Genomic DNA, 19,270 nt, shown 5'->3' with positions numbered 1-19,270 from the left:
ATACTGTGTTATTTCATTTTTAATACTTCACTGTCACTTAAACAATGCACCCTGCAGGCAAAGAGATTTTTTCCACATAAACCTTCTTAGAGGAGTGAAGGATTTAGTTTACTTTACTAAAAACTACAAAACGCTTTACAAGATAAACCCTACTACCAGCCATTCCCCATTGTTCTGAGGAACAAGAACTTAAAACATCCCAGGTAACAAGTCTGCATAACTCGCTAACAAAAATTCTATAGCAAAAAGTACGGTTCCTGATCCCAAGCCAATCTTGGCAGAAGTACAGTTATCCCCCTTATCTGTGCTATGGTTCAACCAATATTCAGCAGTTCAGAGATCACAGAGGGTTGACTGCTCTGCAGAAATGCCTCCAGCAAACTGAGTGGAACAGTTTCTTCTACTTCCACCCATCTCCCTCTTATGCTTAGAGAAAAAAAAAACAACGCTTCTGACCTGCATTGTAGTATTAATTGAGTGATTACTCTCTGCCTGGATCTGTGGTTTCTCCTCATAATTTGGCCACTGACTCTGAGCTGGACCCATTCGATCCTGGGATTTTGAAGCTGGGAATGTGAAATATTCCCTGGTATAGGTCTGTGTTGGGATGGGATAAGCTTCAGGTCGCGGAGGAAGAGTTTGTTCCTGAAAAAGATAGAATGAACGTAAGATAGAATTTTCTAATCACATGGGTCTGTAAAGAATGTTTTTCTAACCACATGTTTCTTAAATGGTTTGTTTTGCCCCGTGAGAATATTATTTGTCTGGAATAGAGGTTTTCAAATATAAACTGTGGTTAGGACTAATACCTTTACGGTCTGAAAACAAGTATGCAATATTGCACAAGCCAAAGAAATTGCAGCTTCACGAAGAAAAAGTAATAAAATCACACAAAGTTGTCTTAATCTTTCATTAAGGCATAGTAAGTAAAAACACTGCTCAGTCACTAGCACCAGCATAATGTACAAATACTTAAGATACTACTTTGACTCAAGCACACTGATCCATTGATAGCTAAGGAAAATTTACTAGCCAGCATTTTCTTGCCACTTCTGACCTCTGTACAAAGATTTCCAGTCGAGACTGAGGTTATTTTGGTGGTAGTTCCAGATGCATAAGCATTCTTTCCCCCAGGGCTTGGAGGCTGATCTGTTGGAAAGTTAAAGGAAGCATTTACATGCCTGTTAATATTAATTTACATAACTTAATAGTATTCACAACATAAGTATGATCTCTGCTTTGAATAATTCTAACACGAGGCTTGCTCCAAACGTTACAACCACATCATTATTTCAAACTTAAACTTAATCCTGCCTTTTTTTTAAATTCTGTTTTCTTTTTAATCAAATAAGCCTTCCCTTCCCCCTCAGAAATGAACAGCCCTTGAAGTCAGTGAAAGAAAGGCTGACCTCTATGAGAAAAATAATCTGACTTACTTGCTACGTTGGGGCTGGAGCGATGATCGGCTCTGTTCTTCATTAATCTGTCATCTCCTGGCAGCTTCTTTGGTTCACTGTACTCCGTCCATGGCAGCTGGGGACTCTCGGGTGACCCATTTTGCGTGGAGTTGTTATACAGCTCAAAACCTTCACTCTTTGGTCGGGGTTTACCTGAGCCACAGCGGTCAGAAACTGTAACAGTCGGTATATATTTTCCCCCTTCACTTATATTAGCTGCTGTCTAGTGTGTTCTTTTTTGGACAGGAGTTACCTTGCTTTTAGCACAAAAACTGAGTTTCTGGCATAGCAACTGATAATTTACAACTGTTACTTCTTCAGATACACACTTCCACTTCCTTATCAACTGCACAGGATTTGTCTAATTCAAAAAAGAATCTTTGATAGCTTTTGAAAAGATACAACGTTTGGAAAAGCCAAATGTTCCTTACTAAAAAGTCTCTTGGAGACTCACAGAGGCATATGGCATCTGGAATGGTGTTGTAAATCGTGATAATAGGGATTTATTCTTTTAACCCATTCTATTCTATATCCTACATACAGAAAAAGGCTTCCTTTACACAGTTATTATGTGCAAGACTTAGATGTTGGCTCTATGAAGTTCAACGATAAAAAACATCCAAGAACTTCTAAGATCTGACCTAGAAAAATTACGAGACAAAGGTTCCACTATTTTTAGTTTAAAGGCTAAATAAAAACTTATCACAAAACATGTTCCAGGGGGTTCTGGTTTTATTTTTCTCTCTTAGTAATTACATTAACCTCTCTGCCTTCAAGTCCCACGAAGAGGGAAGCCTTTATGAAAGGGATGGAAAAGCTATTGAAATTCTAATAGTGTTTGTATTCATTATATTTCGTAATTAAAAATTATTTCAAAACCACTATTCTACTTTAATCCTTTTTTTTTTTTTTTAAATGAACAAATGCAGAACATTCATTAAACATTAGACAAATACAATTTTAAATACTACTTAAAAGTCAGTTTGTCTTTTCACAAGAAAAGAAATGCTTCCTGTCTATGCAATTAGATTTATTTTTTGATTTGGTAAAATTTGGCAAATTACTATGAATTATTGTATTTCCTGTATTTTAATTCTTACAAAGACGTTATTGCCATCAATATTAGCTTTTTTTATTTTTATTTTTTACCTCTTTGCATCATTGGAGATGGCTGATTTAGCAGGGTTGCCAGGCCATGGTATATTGCTCCTTGTTTTGCTACTTCCAGTGTAACTACAGAACCTGTCCTTGTCATAAGTTCTGCTGCCCTGCAAAATATAACAAAGTAAATTAAATAAAATCAAGTCCAATACTTCTTAGTTCTCCTCATAACTTTGTATGACATGATTTCTCATAATTTTTTCTAGTGTTTTGTATGACGAAATACCTAAAATCATTTTGAAATAAATATTTTAAAAATATCAGAAGATTAATTTACTGAACATACATCACATGCATGCAAGGGTTTCTGCAGGTATAAATTGGAAGCCAAAATATTTAAGAATTAGAGTAACAAAAGTTTGCTAAAAACTGGAGCCCTAATATGCAACACCGTATCTCCTACAGAGAAAGTAAAAGCCCAGCATGCAAAAATGCGAGTCTAAGACTTTCTGCAGTGGATTGCTCTGAAGGTAATGCCTCCTATTTATTTACATGGAAATCGGAACAGATACAAAGATCACAACATCACTACTAGACGGAGCACTATTAGACAGACATTCCCAACTACAAAACCTTCTTTTTCAACACTGTCACCACCATTAACTATGAATTTTTGCCAGTGATGAAGAGCTGTGTGTTGTGTTTGTAAAAATCTGCAGAGGTGACCCACTATTTCACAGCTGCTATGATGCCTCACTGTGCTCACATCCACTATTCATTCTCCAGAAACATTCACCAAGCACCAGTGAATGTCAGTGGCAGGAATTTAACGATACTGCATTGCTTCATGCACAACTCCATGTCAGATGCCATTTGGTCAGACTTCCCTTCAGCTGCCATCTGTTCCACAGCAACAGTATGTAACAGAATATTGGTGGCAAGGCTCCATCTCTACTGTCATACCACCAACATCCACCTCTGATACTATGGGCCAAGACAATAATATAGGAAGCATTACTCTTGGAGCAGCCCTCATATCACCCTAGTTGTTTTTTTTTTTCCCCATATAAAGACACCAAGAAAGAGCATTTCATACCTTTCCTGGGACAGCCCCACCAAGCTTCGACCATCCACACTGAGCAGCTGATCCCCTGCTGCCAGGCGGCCATCCTAGTTACGTATTCAGAACATAAAATAAAAATTCATTCACCAATGTAATTGCTAATGATTATTCATGCAAATTAGTACACAAAGGATTTAAAAGTATTTCCAAATGACCTTTCCATCCTTGAACCTCTTATATTTAAAAATCGTACTAACCACATCTGCAGCACCTCCTTTAACAACAGACTTGACGTATATTCCAAGTTTGTCTTGACCGGCACCCTACAAAGAAAGAAACATCAATTTATTTCATGTATATTTAATCTCTTACGCATTCCTTCATTTTTATTCAAAATTTTACATGCCCAGATAAAAATAAAATAAAATGAGAATTCAGAGGTTTATTTCCACAGCCTGGAAAAAAACCAAAAACATGGAAGAAAGTTCAGCTCACTTAAAATCAAAAGCAAGTTTTAATACTAGGCTTCTTGAACCTGAAAACACCGCAGGAAGTGAAGAGTATTTGGTCTTAATACAAGAACATCAGCAGTTTACGGGCATCATCTAAATCTGATCAACTGAATCTTTTATCTTAGGAGTTTGTTTTAATCCTCTTCCGATGAGACATACTTGCACTTTTCAATGCATATATATTTTTTAAATATACCCGTGTATCTGTTCCAAAAGACTGCCCCCTGTCACCCCCTTGCTAGTGCTCAAACCACACAAGGTAAAGTACAGATTGCCTGTTCTGCTTTGAGCATACATGACAAAAAAGAGCAGAAACACTTTTTATATTTATTAGGACTGTAGGGACCTAGGAAAAAGAAGCAAACAGCACTTTTGCTTTTATGATGAACAAGTAAACATTGCAACTAGTAAGAATTTTAGAACTATCAAATCAACATTTAAGTCCACTGCAGAACCATGCAATTTTGTTCATAAAACAGCTGCTTAGAAGTACGCCACTAAATTCTAAAAGCACTGTTAACACTAAGCATACTGCTAGACAACCAATGGATCTGAGGCATGAGAACATGAGGATCTATACAAGCCATGCTGTTGCATCATCCACGTGCTCAAATTTATGAGACACCACAGAGAAGTCTATTAGTATCACAAACCCTCAAACTGTCACTTACAATGTACCACAATCATTTCATTACATACTATAGCAAAGCATGCCAAATAATCTGCACATCACCCAGAACACTCTAGGACTACCATGAAGTTTTCAATTGAACAATTTTTAATGTAACGTTGTTTTCTGGAGTAGCACCCCAAACTGCTTTCATATTGAATATGCAGCTTCCCCACTCTACTTTTCCGACTCCTTTTCTTCTTTTGCAAGCAAGAGGATTCACCACTTCCATCATTACCACCATGCAGAATAAAAAGTGCAGATTCTTCAGAAACAAATGTTAAAGTTGTCCGAGAGGTGAAGGATCTAATTTTTTATTAAACCTTGAGTTAATTCCAAATATTTACTCAACAGCCACAGAACAGGAATTACTTTGAGCCCCGCCATTGAAGATTAACATTCAACACATCCTCATTTCTCATAACAACTGCTTGAAAGGAAAAAACAAACAAACAAACAAACCCATAGTAAACAACCACAGAAAAATCACTTTCTGAGTCTGGGAGGAATATGAAGGTAATAAAGTATATATATATGTATTATTATTATTTTAACTAAAGGACGCTATGGAAACATCAAAATAACAGCAGGATGTACGTATATTTTAACTTAATACCCAAAGAATCAGTTGTACAAGTCAGAAGATAGATAAACTCAATGAAAACCAAAAGACTTCTTCCCCAAGCCAACTGTGAAGCAGATGAGGAAGGACGATCCAGGTGATGGAACACCTAGGCTTGAAATGTATGCAACAAGATCTCATACCAGGAATTTTTAGATTTAAATTGATAAGAAAGAAGTTGTCCCACTATATTAATAACTAGTTCAACAAAGGATAGGAAGCTTTTACTTTTTACAAGGAGTGAACTCATTAGATAAGCCCTAAATGAACGTGCTGTTCACTGGGGCAACCAATAGTGTAACTGAATTTGTCATATAGAAACAGAAACCAGATAAGTAAAACCAAGGGTTGGAGAAGAGTGTTTAAGAACTGAAGCAGCAATAGGGAAAAACATGCTTTTACTGGTCGAAATGTGAAGTAATGCTCTGATTTTGGCAGAAGCAGCCCAGAAGAGTTACCACTTCTCCTCGCTGGGAATTGCAGATTAAGATGACTCTTTCTTAGGCCACCAACCACTAACATATCTACAGGTAAACTCCTTTAAATCCAAACAGATTAAGGAGTCACCAGCAAGATTCATCCAAGTACTGCTTTACTCCCATGCACTGTGTGCAATTTCAGAGATGAAGCAACATTTCCTTGGAGGCCAGACTAACCAACACTAATCAGAAGTCCTGGGACCTGGGAGTGGTGCTGCTTTATTCAGCTCTAACTTCAAAAGCTGTTAACAAGAATCTCACCTCATTAGGTTTAATGAATCAGACAAAAAAATGCATAATGCAGCCAAAGATTAAGTGAGAAAAGCAAGCATTTGCTACTTGAAATAGCATACATGTTAATCCAAACAATTTGGGATTGTGACTTCAGTAATCATTAATTATATCAGACATACTATATCTGCACATGCCACTTCTCTTATCCTTGATTACAACTGCACAACTTAAACGAAATAGAAACTTGTTTAAGCCCATGATATCTGCACTGGTTTGCAGTCACATATATATATGTATATATATATTACAATAACACAAACACCCATATTGTAGTTTTCATACTGGCTTTAACTGTTGCTCAAGATCAATCTCCTTAATTACCGTTTTCACAGTATTCTTCATTTACCAGTTCAAACACCTGGGAGTGAACAGAGCTATTAGAAAAGAACAAATAAACCAGAAAATACCATGGCCACTTCAAAACTAGATGGCTTGCATTTGGAAGACCATATAATCCCTTACAAAAAGGCAACAACAGAAGCAGAGGTTCAGAGGATAACAAGAGTGATACGAAACATGGGGCAACTTCCTCGAGAGAACCAAGCAATAGACAAGGACCCCTGCTCTTAAGGAACAAACATGAAAGAAAGTGAAGGTCAACGGAATTATGAATGGCACAGATGGGATATTATCACTCTTATCAGACAAAATACAAAGCTTTCTTATTCATGCTGTCAACCTTTTTCCACAGAACTTTATAATTCAGTTAGGAAACTGCAAAGAAAAAGACTGCTGTAGACACCAAGGATTCAGGGTAAGGACTTCCAGGAGCTATCAGAAAAGGGATACAGATGTAAGACATACTGAAGAAATACTGCAATTACAGACAGCTATAAAACAGGAGGAACTGTTTTACATGTTTTGTTATGCATTTTGGCTCAATTCCCGTTAGCCACAGCTGAAGCATACCAGATCAGATGGAGTTCTGCTCTAACTGTTCTTGCACTCTAAACTTCGCACTGACTCTTCATGACAATCCAGAGAAGCTGACATTTTGCTCAATATTCCTTCTTTTTGAAGGTAGTTTTATGAAGCCTACACAGTTTGCCAATCTTTTCCCCGTTCTTTTAAGAGAAGTTATGCACAGATGTGTCAGCTCCAAGAAATTTTTCTTGACACAGAGCTGATGAAATTTAAAAGCATACAACATGAATTTAAAATGTCTCAATTCATATTACATAGAACACCTTTTATCAACTACCATATCTATTCAGATACTAGGACAACAACTCTCTTTCCTGTTTATACACCATTTAGACTGTTTCTAACACGATGCTCACGATCTTCCCTTACACCTACAAAGACTTCTCACTGAGCATCATTAAATTTAACATACCTTCCTGTGTCTTTTACCCACGCTTTGAAGTATCTTAAGTAAATGTTTTTCATTTCTATTAAAACAGACTTACTTATGCTTATTTCAGGAGACTCTGTTAGAAGGAAATGTACAGTTATTAAAGACACAAAAATGATGTTAATACATAGTTAGATATGAATCCTTAATGCCAATGCAAGTGAAATTCTCACCTGCGTCATACGAATTTCTCTCCTATAACTTACTGACAGTACAACAGAACAAGTTTTTTAGTACACTGCTTATGAATCTGTCTTTCTTTTAAAGGAATGTGGAAGTCAGTGCAATTAAAATTCGGATATCTCAAGCGAATTAGACCTAAGCTTCAAAACCACTCCGTGCTTTCACAATACAGTTAAATAAACAAAAAACTGCACAAACCACTGAGGAAAAAAACAATGTCAGTAGTGTAATACTCTTTACATGTTTCAGTAGTTTTAAGCATCTTGTGTTAAATTCATCAAAATGATGTTAGCTGTGCACTGATACAGTGTCAGAAAGAAACCCACTGACTGCTCTGTGAAGCAGCTCTGAGCAGAGGCTGCTGAACAGCACTGTAGTGAAAATGGACTTCCAAAACCACGAGGGGTACCCTCCGGATTGTACCCCCAATTGGGGGTACATTAGGAAATATTACTTCTCAGAAAGGGTGGTGAGGCACTGGAGAGGACTGCCCAGGTAGGTGGTGGAGTCACCGACCCTGGGGGTGTTCAAGAGCGATTGGATGTTGTGTTGAGGGACATGGTTTAGTGGGAGCTAACTCAAAAGTTAAGCTGACTTTACTGGGGCAGAATTACATCTAGCTAATTAGTATGTGCTAAACAGAAAATTGTTTTGCAAGGAAGAAGCTATCATAATCCACTTCAGAATGCTTTTCTACCATTAAGTCAACATAATCATGAAGCCCCTTAAATAATTTACCAGAGAATATTAATCCTTTATCACTCAAATTCAACAAAGCATAAACAAATGATTTATAGCATTTGTTATATGATATATAGCATTATTTTGTAAGATCTTCCTTGCTCTCATAGGATTGAGTTCATAACACTACATCTGCTTCAGATCTCACAAGAACTGTAGAAACAGAAACTATTAAAAAAAAAAAAAAAATACAACACTTCTATGGAGTAATCAGACTGAATGGTAATGAAAAGAACAAGAAACTACAGTGATCTGAGTAAGCACAACTACTCTGACTTACCCAACCAGTACAAAATTAAGGATGAGCAGCAATAGTGACATGAATGAATGAACTGACAGAATAAAGAAGATGTTTAAGGAGAATATCTTTTACTGCTAGTATTGATATACTACACTAGTCTTTTATAAGACCTCCTTGTAGGTATCAATCACATGAAGATGTGGCCCACATGGATTAGCCATACAACTGGGACATGCCGAACAGCACAACTAGCATATGAAATAGGAGCTGAAAGAACAGTAAGATCAGATTAGGGCCTTCCTAATGGCAACACCATACCCACTCCTCAAACTGGTTATTCAGTCACCATGGAAGCATTAAAAACAGACAAAATTTTCCGCCCCCACCTCCTCCTCATGTTGCATTTGCCAGGATAAGCAGCTGCACCTGGATAGTAGAAACAACAGACAGTTTCTTCTAGTGAGTGTCAGCACATAGCCAGGTACAAAGCCAAGCACCCACACCATGCCAGAGACCTAGGGCCCATAGTCACTAAGCCGTACCACCAGTACCTAGAGGTACTGGAGTGGGAATGAAGGCCTCCATGCTGACAGTTAAGCTGCTGCCATCCTCACAGTGCTTCACATGGAAGCTTTGGTGGAATACCACAACGAACTACATGTTCCACTAGGTTAGGAACATTCATGCTGCAGATCTGTAGGTAACTCAGTATATTTTAATACCTGCAACTACAATTAAAACATTAAAACTATGACAGAAATACTCATCCAGCTGTTAGAAGGACAGGAGAATTGTAATATTAGAAAACTAAGGAAAAATGAAGTGTTTGTAAAGCATACCTACGGATACCATGCCTAACCAAACCGGTAAGTCTTCAAACAGTTGACAGTAAGGTCTTGTCATTACTTGTTCTAAACTACCACTTGCCCAAACCTGTTTAGCTTCACGTGCCTTGTTTATCACACCCCTATATTATGGACAGTTTCCCATAAAAACTGGCAGCCACATTTGAGTAAAGACAAAAATACATTTCAATAACAGGTGCTTTTTAATTTTTTTTTCCCCCAATGTTACGTGTGTTAGAATATAATTTTCTCTACAAGAATTGCAATGAAGTCTTCCTAATGAACTTTCAATACGGATTTGCCTTAAATACAAAAATATTTTAATGGTTGCAAGCTTCACGTAGCTTGTAATGTGAATAGGAATCCTGAAGTGGAAGAATCTTTACTCTCCAATTATAGTTTGATTAATTCCATTAAAAAAATAAAACAAAGTTTGACCATTTTTAAAGGAAGGCTCAAAGCAAGTGGCTTCAAATATCAAGACTATACAAAAATACTCCAGATTTCTTTCTGCTCGTGGAAACATATTTTTTTCCTTTTTTAAAAATACTTTCTGAGACTTGGTTGAATTTTGCATAAATATGCAAATATTAAAAGATCTTCTTTCATCGAATCATAGAATGGTTTGGGTTGGAAAGGTCTTCTAAGATCATCTAGCTCAACCCCCCACTTCCATTGGCAGGGACATCTCCCTCTAGACCATATTTCTCAAAGCTCCATCCATCCTGGCCTTGAATGCTTCCCAAGGAGAGGGCATCCACAGCCTCTCTGGGCAACCTGTTCCAGTGTCTCACCACCCTCACAGTAAAGAATTTCTTCCCGACATCTAATCTAAACCTACCCTCGTCCAGTTTAAAACCATTTCCCCTTGTCCTGTTGCTACGTGCCCTTGTAAAAAGCCCCTCACAGCTTTCCTGTAGGCCCCCTTCAGGTACTGAAGGCCACTATAAGGTCTCCCTGGGTCCTTTCCTTCTCCAGTCTGAAGAGTGCCCCAGCTCTCTCAGCCTGTCCCCACAGCAGAGGTGCTCCAGCCCTCTGATCATTGAATTTAATTATTTAATAATGTAGATAATGTGCATCTGTAGAGAAAACCATAAAGATCTGCCCCATGACTATAATCTAGCTATCAGACCTGCTATCAGCTATCGGCCCCAAAATCTTTTATCTGCCTACGCCCAGAGCAGATTGTTCTGATTTTTATCAGGCTAATTTTCTGATTCCAGACTCTGAGGATGTTTACAAAAACTTACAAAGATCTTCTATGTAAACTTGCATTTAAGTTTATGCAACAGCATGAAGGCTCAGTCTAACCTCCCTGGTAAGTAATTAGTCCAAAAGCAGTGAAATAACCCGAGCTTAGAAGCATTACGAAGAATATCAATTTACTAAACTATGCAGCAAACTAACAAATGTGCTGTCTATGAGGCAAAAAGCAAAAGTTTCTGAAGATATCCCCACCCTGAGCACTCATGTTCCCTAAAGCTGTATGCATTTTATAATTTGCATCTGGATGAGAACTAGTATCTGCAGCGTGCCTACGATTCACTGAACTACTTGCTGTCTGTCCAGAGATCAAGCTCTGTAGCTACTGGCTTGCCTGCAGCATTAGCAAGCTTCTTTGGACATAAAGATCGGAAAAAAAAACAACAAAACTATTTAGAGACTTTGGATATCTGTCATCATTAGGCAAAACACTCCATGGAGTGCTGTATAAAAATGAGGTGAAACAGCTTGCTCTATGTAAAGCTGGTCTGCTAGTTGCAGCCACAGCTACTATGAGTACTCTGGCTTAAAAACAATCTTAGCACTGACCCATGTTCCACATATGTAAATGTCTCCTTTCTCCTCTTAAATCCTCCTCTGTGGTGGGAGGGAAAATACCAAACATTTTCAGTATTTGACAAAACACAGTCGCAAACAGAGAAAATATCTCAAATTAAACAAAATATTTTAACAACATTTTTTCTTAAAGAACAATTGTTGAAAGAACAATTAAAATGAAGTTTGAGTCAGGTACAAAGCAAGTACGTGAATATATCTTCCTAAAGCTTGCTTCTTCCAAGAGACAAAAGGACAAAGAACCACAGATGCTGTGTAACGAACTTCCTGAGGTGACAGTAATAGAATATATATGATTGTAGTTTTACATAGATGTAGACTTTCTTTTCCCTTTAAATCAAATTACAGCACTCAGAATCCCTAATAAGGCAAACAGATAAAGGCATGAAGGCACAAAAAGCTGTATGTATTTCTGTCTAGCACAGAAGATAATGCATTTCTCTTCCAAAAGGTATCTTGATGAAAATGAGAGCAAGGAAGCAAAAGTAATTGGCCTAAAGTCATGTTCTGAGACTGAAATAAAGTATGCAGTTTATCCTAACCATTCTTTTCTCTTAGCTCTAAATGAAACAGGGACAGTAAGCAGTAGGTAAACAGAAAACACTTTATACACTACATTCCTAGCAGCCTATGAAAGTTTTATAAAATAGACCATCTTAACCTTTTTCTTTCTTTAATAAATGCTACAACTTAAAATTCATGTGGTATTCTACAAACTCATGAAGGCATTTTTACTTCACTTGAGCTTTATTGCCCAAAATAAGGGTTAACTTTTTACAACGTGCTTGCTCTAAATACACTGAACAGCGACAAACTAAGGGCTATTTAGAGTTTTCTGCCAACTGAGAAGTTGTCTTGAACATTCTGTGACACTCATCCCTGTTGAGGCAACTCTGAACAAATGCCTCAGCTTAATTAGGTCTGTGGATAAAGTAAGGGCAGCACGTAATGAGTGATCCTTTTTTGGGGAAGGAAAAGAAATAAAGGTGTATACATGTACACACACACATGAGCACACAGATACATACGCATATGTGCACTTTTTCCAAGTGATGGCTCTTAGCTCTACAGCTAAGGAGAATTTACAACAGGAAAAATACAGTACAGTCTTCCATATAAATTTGTACTGCATTTTCAGGTGCATAAAACTTAGTTCAGTATCAGTAGATACGTTGTCAAGTATTCTTAACGTTCAAAATTTCTACCCCAAATTAGAATATTGTTTGCATGGGAAAAACTCAGTATACAATTTAGACTCTTAAGAGTCTTTTTTACTGACAGTAGTATGAAATTTAAAAGTAAATACTGAAATAACATGTATAGATAACATACTTTTGAAGTTATTAGAAAGGCAGAACTGAATGAAGTCTGCTAGAGCAATTCTGAGTAAAGACTGTGTACACTGTAACTTTTACATTCTGCTACCAAGTGTCCACACATAGAGGGGATTAGCACAAGCAGAAATTGGCACACCCACTTAAATTAAAAGCAGAAGAAGAAATCAGAACAACAAAAAAGCAAAAACACCGACGCACACGAACACCTTGTTCTGAAGACATGAAATGCAAATTGCTAGGTGATCCCTTTGCAATATTAATATAAAAATACGCAAGTAAAGAAAAGTAGTCAAGCTGAGCTGTGGCCATAGCTAGTGAGAAGAAAGGTGACATACTGCTGGCACAAGCTTTAGTTTTTACACAGCATATGAAAACATTAGCAACAATTTATGGGACTCCTACAATATATCAAAACTGAACCAAAAATCCCTCTTGAAGCTATGAATCAAGAAGAAAGATGCAGCTTACTAATACCTAGCTGCTTAATTGCTCATTATAAAGACTAAATTGGCAGTTAATATACTATCTTACTCCCCTGGGACCAAGAAATCTGTGTTGGGAATAGCAATTAAATAATACATTTTTACGTTAAGATCCTCTTAAAAAGTCTGTTAAGGCAACAGCAATCATTCAGATCGCTGGTGTGAATTGGTATCTTGCATTAAAAGAAAAAGAATCTAAAACTTCCTACTCAAGCATTTCAACTAATTTATACTGGAAAAAGAAGATTCTGCTGAAGTATTTAGAATGTGCAGACATGAGAAGGCTGTCACAAGGAAATACTGAAGTGTCTGAAATTCTGTCTTAAGATCTGGAACACAAGTAAAGAGCTAACAAACTGTGGAAAAATAAGTCAGCTGTCTGTACTTGCAAACTTGGAGCTAAGAGAATCAGATGTGTGTATTATGTTTTCAGTACTGTATGTAAGATTTCAAACTTCTGTTACTCCTACATGTATTACCTCCTACATACATGTCAAACAAACTATCAGGACAATTCCATGTGGACATTGATACTCCTGGTAGTTTGAAACCCTGCTTAACATTAACACTTCAGATCGTTAAATCCAAAATGATGAGCAGCTCTTTAGAAAAAAAGTCAACTTATGGCGACTTTATTAATTTTGAAGAACAAATAAGATTGTCGAATTCCAATTATTTACAATTACGAGGCCACACAAATGCTTAGAAAAAAAAAAAAGTAAACTCCTTCCACAGTCTGTTAATGAACTGTTCCATTCAGTGTTCAATAAGCTTCCATTAAAAAGAAGCTTTCTCTTTATCATATTTCAGTAAGCAATATTAAAATACCTTATCTGACTATCCTTAAAAAATACCTAGAAAATGCACTCTGATCTAAGGTGCATGCACATTTCTTAAGGTAACCTTTTCTACTATAGTACTGAATCATGAAAGAGTAAGAGGCAGTAATATGCTCTGTATTTTTAAAAACTATTAATAAATAAGCAGCATGAAAAGATTTATCACAGAAATCCGCTGTATCACTTGCTGGAATCCTCTCTCTTGTATAGCAGCAGTCTGAACAGAATCTACATGCCTCTACCTCTGTGAATGCCTTTGCACGTTCTGCCTGTTTCTGAAGGGTCTACAAAGTATTCAAATCTTACATATATAGATCGGGATGTCAATTTCAGTTTTTCCAGGTAAGACTTTTAAGTGGAAAACAGGCTTTTAGAGGAATCTGGATTAAAGCCAACTAATATGACAAGTAAACATATCACAAGTCATGCTATTCATGCTCTTCTTCTACAGTAAAACAGTAGTTATCACACCTGAAACTTTAAATATTAATAGTCACTTCCACTCATTCGAGAAGTGTATACCGAGAACAAGCTAAAGATTAGTTAAGCCTTTTTCTCCTAGATTTTGGAAAATTAGGTATTAACATCTGAAGGTATTTAATGGCATGCTATGTTACATTGTTGCTACACGAGCAAATAACTACTGGCAGGTTTAAACAAGCAAGAGAGCAAGAAGGAGTACAAGGACAGCATTTAAAACTTAAGAGAAAGACAGTCCCAACAGAAACCTGAACAGACTTACCACGGATTCTGTTCTTCCAACAACAGAAAACCACATTTTGATCTCGGGGACTACAGATCCTTGAAAGAAAAGAAAAACAATTCTCCACTTCTCTTTCAGCCCTCTACAGCAAACACCGCTCTAGTCTGCTGGATTTTCCAAGATACCCATCAAGATAACTCCGCGCTGGATGCTATGACACAGTACAGCATTTATCAACACCAGCTATAACCAATACAATATTCAGACTCTTACGTAATCAGTTCTGCCGTTCTGACTTTCATTTGCTTTAGAAGCTTTATTAAACTTTGAAAACTGCTAGAAAAACAAAAAGGCAGCCCTTTTGTAGAAAAGACAAAAAAAAGATCTCCAAGTTAAACAGGAAGTAATGTGCTGGCCCACAGATGGCTAAGAAGTCACATGCAAAAGCCTCCAAAAAGCGATATATTTTTAAAGTAAACTGCATGCACACTCTGCTTCCAAATCATCTGGATTTCATAAAAGGTTAACCGCAGTGTGGTCGGGAGTCAGGCAGCTTTTAACATCAAAACATCTTTCAGGGTTAGAGCAACTGAATTCTGCACACAACCTCAAAAAGCAATACTCTTCCCCATGCCCGACCCCTCCTACCAACTAGATTTCCATATAGTGATTACGAAAGCTACTGCTAATAACCTTACAGGAGCGTTACTATAAGAAAACATGCAACACCTACCAAAGGGCAGAAAGAGAAGTTAACATTTCAGGTCGCTTAACATGTGAGGTTAAACAAGTTAACAAGCACACACCAAAAAATGGTGTATAAAGCACTTAGTTTAAGAAATGCTGTGAGGTATTTCTCCAACTTAAACAAAAAGGCAACCGCACACAACGCTGTTTACAGTGCTCTGGCACTTAACAGTTGTTTCATAACTAGACTTGTTTTATCTGGTATGTATGCATACAGCATATATGCTTGCTGTGTGGTTGCTCAAAGGGGCTGTCCCGCCTCAGAAAACACCCTTACAGCACAGTGAACAAGCTGATGCACAGCAATCACGCTCTTTCTGGCATTCCTGGCAGGCCTGTGAAACAACTCATTAAATAAAATACAGATAGCCATGAAGATGCAGCAAAGCGCCTCACCATTCTACTTAACACCAGGCAGAAAAAGGAACCAAAACAGGGTTCCAAACACTCTGCATTCCTTGACTCGCCTTCCTTGCTCTTGTTTTCACATTAACATTGATGTGTTTGCAATCTGCTAGTATCACAAACTGAAACCTTCTCTCCTAAAAATACACATTCCAGTGCACCTTGTGTCCTTTCTCCACTTAAATGCAAATGGCCTTTTTGGGATTGCTGCCGAAAAAGGAGCGACAGTCACTTGGTAATTAAAAATGTTTGGTGTGAGAGAGGTGTGTAAGGTATAGTATGCAACTTCCTCTTTTAAAATCTCTGAATTGGTACAGACTCGGTACCCTCTGCAAACTAATAAAAAAAACAAAGCAATATCAAATCACGAATGACACATAAAACTTTCTCACTACATGCTACTGACAGCAACTATTTTGTCGCATCCTAGGAGAAAAACAACTGTTTTCTTAAGCAGGCTTCGGAGTTGCACTACTCTCTTTGTGGCAGCGCCACCTACTGACCAACCACTGCATCCTCTTTTATGATAGCAGTTCCGAAGCACTCGGGAAACCAGGATTTAAACAAGAGTAACTGGGTATACTTCACTAGTCTGCTGTATTTACTAAGCCCATTATAGAAAAAAACATTTAGCACTTATAAGTTCTGTACACCCTCTTGAAAATAGACTTATTTAATTACCAGTGCAACTTGTTTCAAATGCAGTACAAACATTTTTTCTACGCAGTCTTCTGACGTCTTAAAATTAAACAATTTCTATCCTACTAAAGATCTGCCTCCTGCTTATTTCAGACTGAGATTAAAGACAACCCTTCTAAAACAAAACTCCAATAGTATGGCACGCATACTGCAGCAAGATGACATGCAGTCACTGACTGAACCACCTGATGTTTCTGCAGCTATTGGTGGTGAAGATGGGAAGTATTGCTTTCATCACTCATCAGGACATGGAGTGAAATGTGTTAAAGTACTTGTTAAAAAAACAAAGAAAGAAAACAAACAAAAAAAATCCACCACCTACATTTCAAAATGGCTTATGTACTGACCAGTAGCACCATTACATACTGCTAATGCAAGTGTCAGTTGTTAAAACAACGTATGGGATAAGACAGGCAGCTGCAGAGAAAATGGAAAAGTTTCCATACCTTCTAAAACCTGCTTCTCTCTTAATCAGAATCTATGGATCACAGTTTAAACAGGAAAAAAACAACAAAACTCCATTGCATATTTTATAACATTTAACAGCAATGCAATCCCAGACGGAAGTGTGATGGAGATTTAAGCTGATATATCTTGAGATCCAATATTTTCTTCTCATATTAACCCACTCCACAAAAACAGGAGCAGACTAATGACTTGCATTTGTCAGGTCCTGAGTAGCTTTCTCAATGACTGCTAACAGTTTGCAGGATATCCCAACAGCATGTGGCCATCCTCTACAGATGTCAGGAGTAAGTCTTCAAAAGCTGATACCACACAAGATTACAGTTTCAACGACAGACTACGAAATGAGCAAAGCTGCTCAAAAAAAGCGGTGCACAGAAGTGAATAACTATATGAAATAACTTAAAAGCAGTAAACGATTATGTACTCAACCCATACAACTCTATTACGAGGAAGAACAGATCCTTCTGAAAAGTTTCTTGTGCTACATTGTACAGAGACATGAAGAAAAACTTGTTCTATCTGTTGCACAGCACATAATTACAACAGGGGCTTTTGGATATCACAGTTACATAATTAATAACAAATTCAAAACTTCACGATTATGCTGTGTGACCCAGCTAATAAAGAACAGTCAGCCAACTGGTGGAGTCCTCCACCTGGTGGCTGGAGTTGCATGTACATTCCATATATTACCAACAACAGGAGCAGCAGACACTACTACGATCTCTATTATGAAGGAGCAAAACTCATGTCAGACATGCAGCTGTACAGTGTGCAAAAGATAAACAGAAAGTACACAAACCTTCACACATTAATATTCTTATCCACTTGTATAATGCAAAAAATATCGCACACAATTTATTTACTTGTTTTCTTTCCTTGATACTTCTGCTATTTCCAGCAGAAGTGCTTGATAAATTTACTTACTCATTCATATCTCTGCCAATTTTTGGCTCAGAAAAACGCTGAATAAAACACATATTAGAGCTTTAAATGTCATAATAGCTGCATCCACAGCATCCACATAATGTTTCCTATTGTTCTGTCCATGTCATTCACAGAAACATTCCCCAGCCAGAATAAAATTATGATCAATACGATGTGCGTGACAAGCTCAGGAAAAGCAGATCTTTCCACTAATATTTCCCACTATATGTTGATTAAAAAGTATTCTTTCCATTACACTTAAGCAAACCGACTTCCATACCTTGGCAGCAACAATGCTGAGACCCATTCCATTTTGTTTTTTTAGTGTTACGGTTATAATCTCAGGTTCTTTCCTCAAAGGCTGAGCCTATCAAACAAGAAAAGATGAAACAAGAGAGTTCATACACCCTGCCAGGCTCAGTAGATTCTTTTGCAAAATAACTAATCTACCATCAAAACTGAAGTTGTGAGAGCAACAGAAGATCTCTAAATCTCACCTGAGACAAGTAATGCTGGAATTTCACTTTCGAGGTAAAGTCTCTTGATGTTCGATTAATACAAATTCACATCTTAAAGTATTCAAGCATCAAACCCTTATCAAATATCAGACTTCTTATCAAATATTATGATTATCAAATATTAGACCCGTATTATGATACCACCACACTTAAAAAATCTACTCAATGTATCTCCTTCTCTAATTCGGTGAAGAGTTTGTTACTGATTCACAATTTTATATGCTCATGTATAAAAATGCAACACTGATAAAGCCATAGTAACTTATAATGAAAACTGAAGTTCAGACGCAGTAGCGAAGGACGGTCAGTTTTTAATACTGCATCTGGAAGATCATTTTACAAAGATACCAAGCGGCTAATTCATTTCAAAGGTAGAGAGCTGAAGACTTGAAAGAAAAGTTTCAGAAAATTTCATTTCTGAAAGCTCAAAGTCAAATAAAACTCAGTATTGCACAAAGTCATCTAACAAATATGTTCTGGGCAGAGGAAATGGAGTTTTGATGTCTCTTTTTTATCCTCCCAATAAGGATTTAAACTCTTCATGCATAGCACAATGGCTTTCCAAGAAATCACTATTCAGTTTTCATCATTATTCCCTCAATTAATACTTACTAGCTCAGCATTCTCATGTGACAGGTGACTTTCATAGTCTGCACCTTCAAAGTATATAGTCCATGTGCCTGGTGACCGTGTATGAGGTATTAACCTACAAAAACCTGAAGGAGGAATAATGTTAGCATAGCC

At 37.2% G+C, this 19,270-nt stretch overlaps 1 protein-coding gene across 21 annotated transcripts in view; it reads right to left on the bottom strand.

The window, feature by feature from the left end:
* The window catches only part of AFDN (afadin, adherens junction formation factor), a 108,597-nt gene that overhangs the window by 18,089 nt on the left and 71,238 nt on the right, over positions 1 to 19,270 (bottom strand). For all 21 annotated transcript variants that reach the window (XM_072331241.1, XM_072331220.1, XM_072331224.1 and 18 more), the window contains 8 exons: positions 19,139 to 19,242; positions 18,289 to 18,375; positions 3,879 to 3,944; positions 3,655 to 3,728; positions 2,607 to 2,725; positions 1,437 to 1,610; positions 1,058 to 1,149; positions 457 to 645 (listed from right to left, as the gene is read on the bottom strand). In XM_072331241.1, coding sequence (XP_072187342.1) covers positions 457 to 645; positions 1,058 to 1,149; positions 1,437 to 1,610; positions 2,607 to 2,725; positions 3,655 to 3,728; positions 3,879 to 3,944; positions 18,289 to 18,375; positions 19,139 to 19,242 — 905 coding nt within the window. The remainder of the gene's footprint in view (positions 1 to 456; positions 646 to 1,057; positions 1,150 to 1,436; positions 1,611 to 2,606; positions 2,726 to 3,654; positions 3,729 to 3,878; positions 3,945 to 18,288; positions 18,376 to 19,138; positions 19,243 to 19,270) is intronic.

Source organism: Excalfactoria chinensis, chromosome 3 (assembly GCF_039878825.1).
Source record: "Excalfactoria chinensis isolate bCotChi1 chromosome 3, bCotChi1.hap2, whole genome shotgun sequence".
In the NCBI taxonomy this organism is placed as follows: domain Eukaryota; kingdom Metazoa; phylum Chordata; class Aves; order Galliformes; family Phasianidae; genus Excalfactoria; species Excalfactoria chinensis.
Note: the sequence above shows the minus strand (reverse complement) of the source record. Positions and strands in the feature narration are given on the sequence as shown.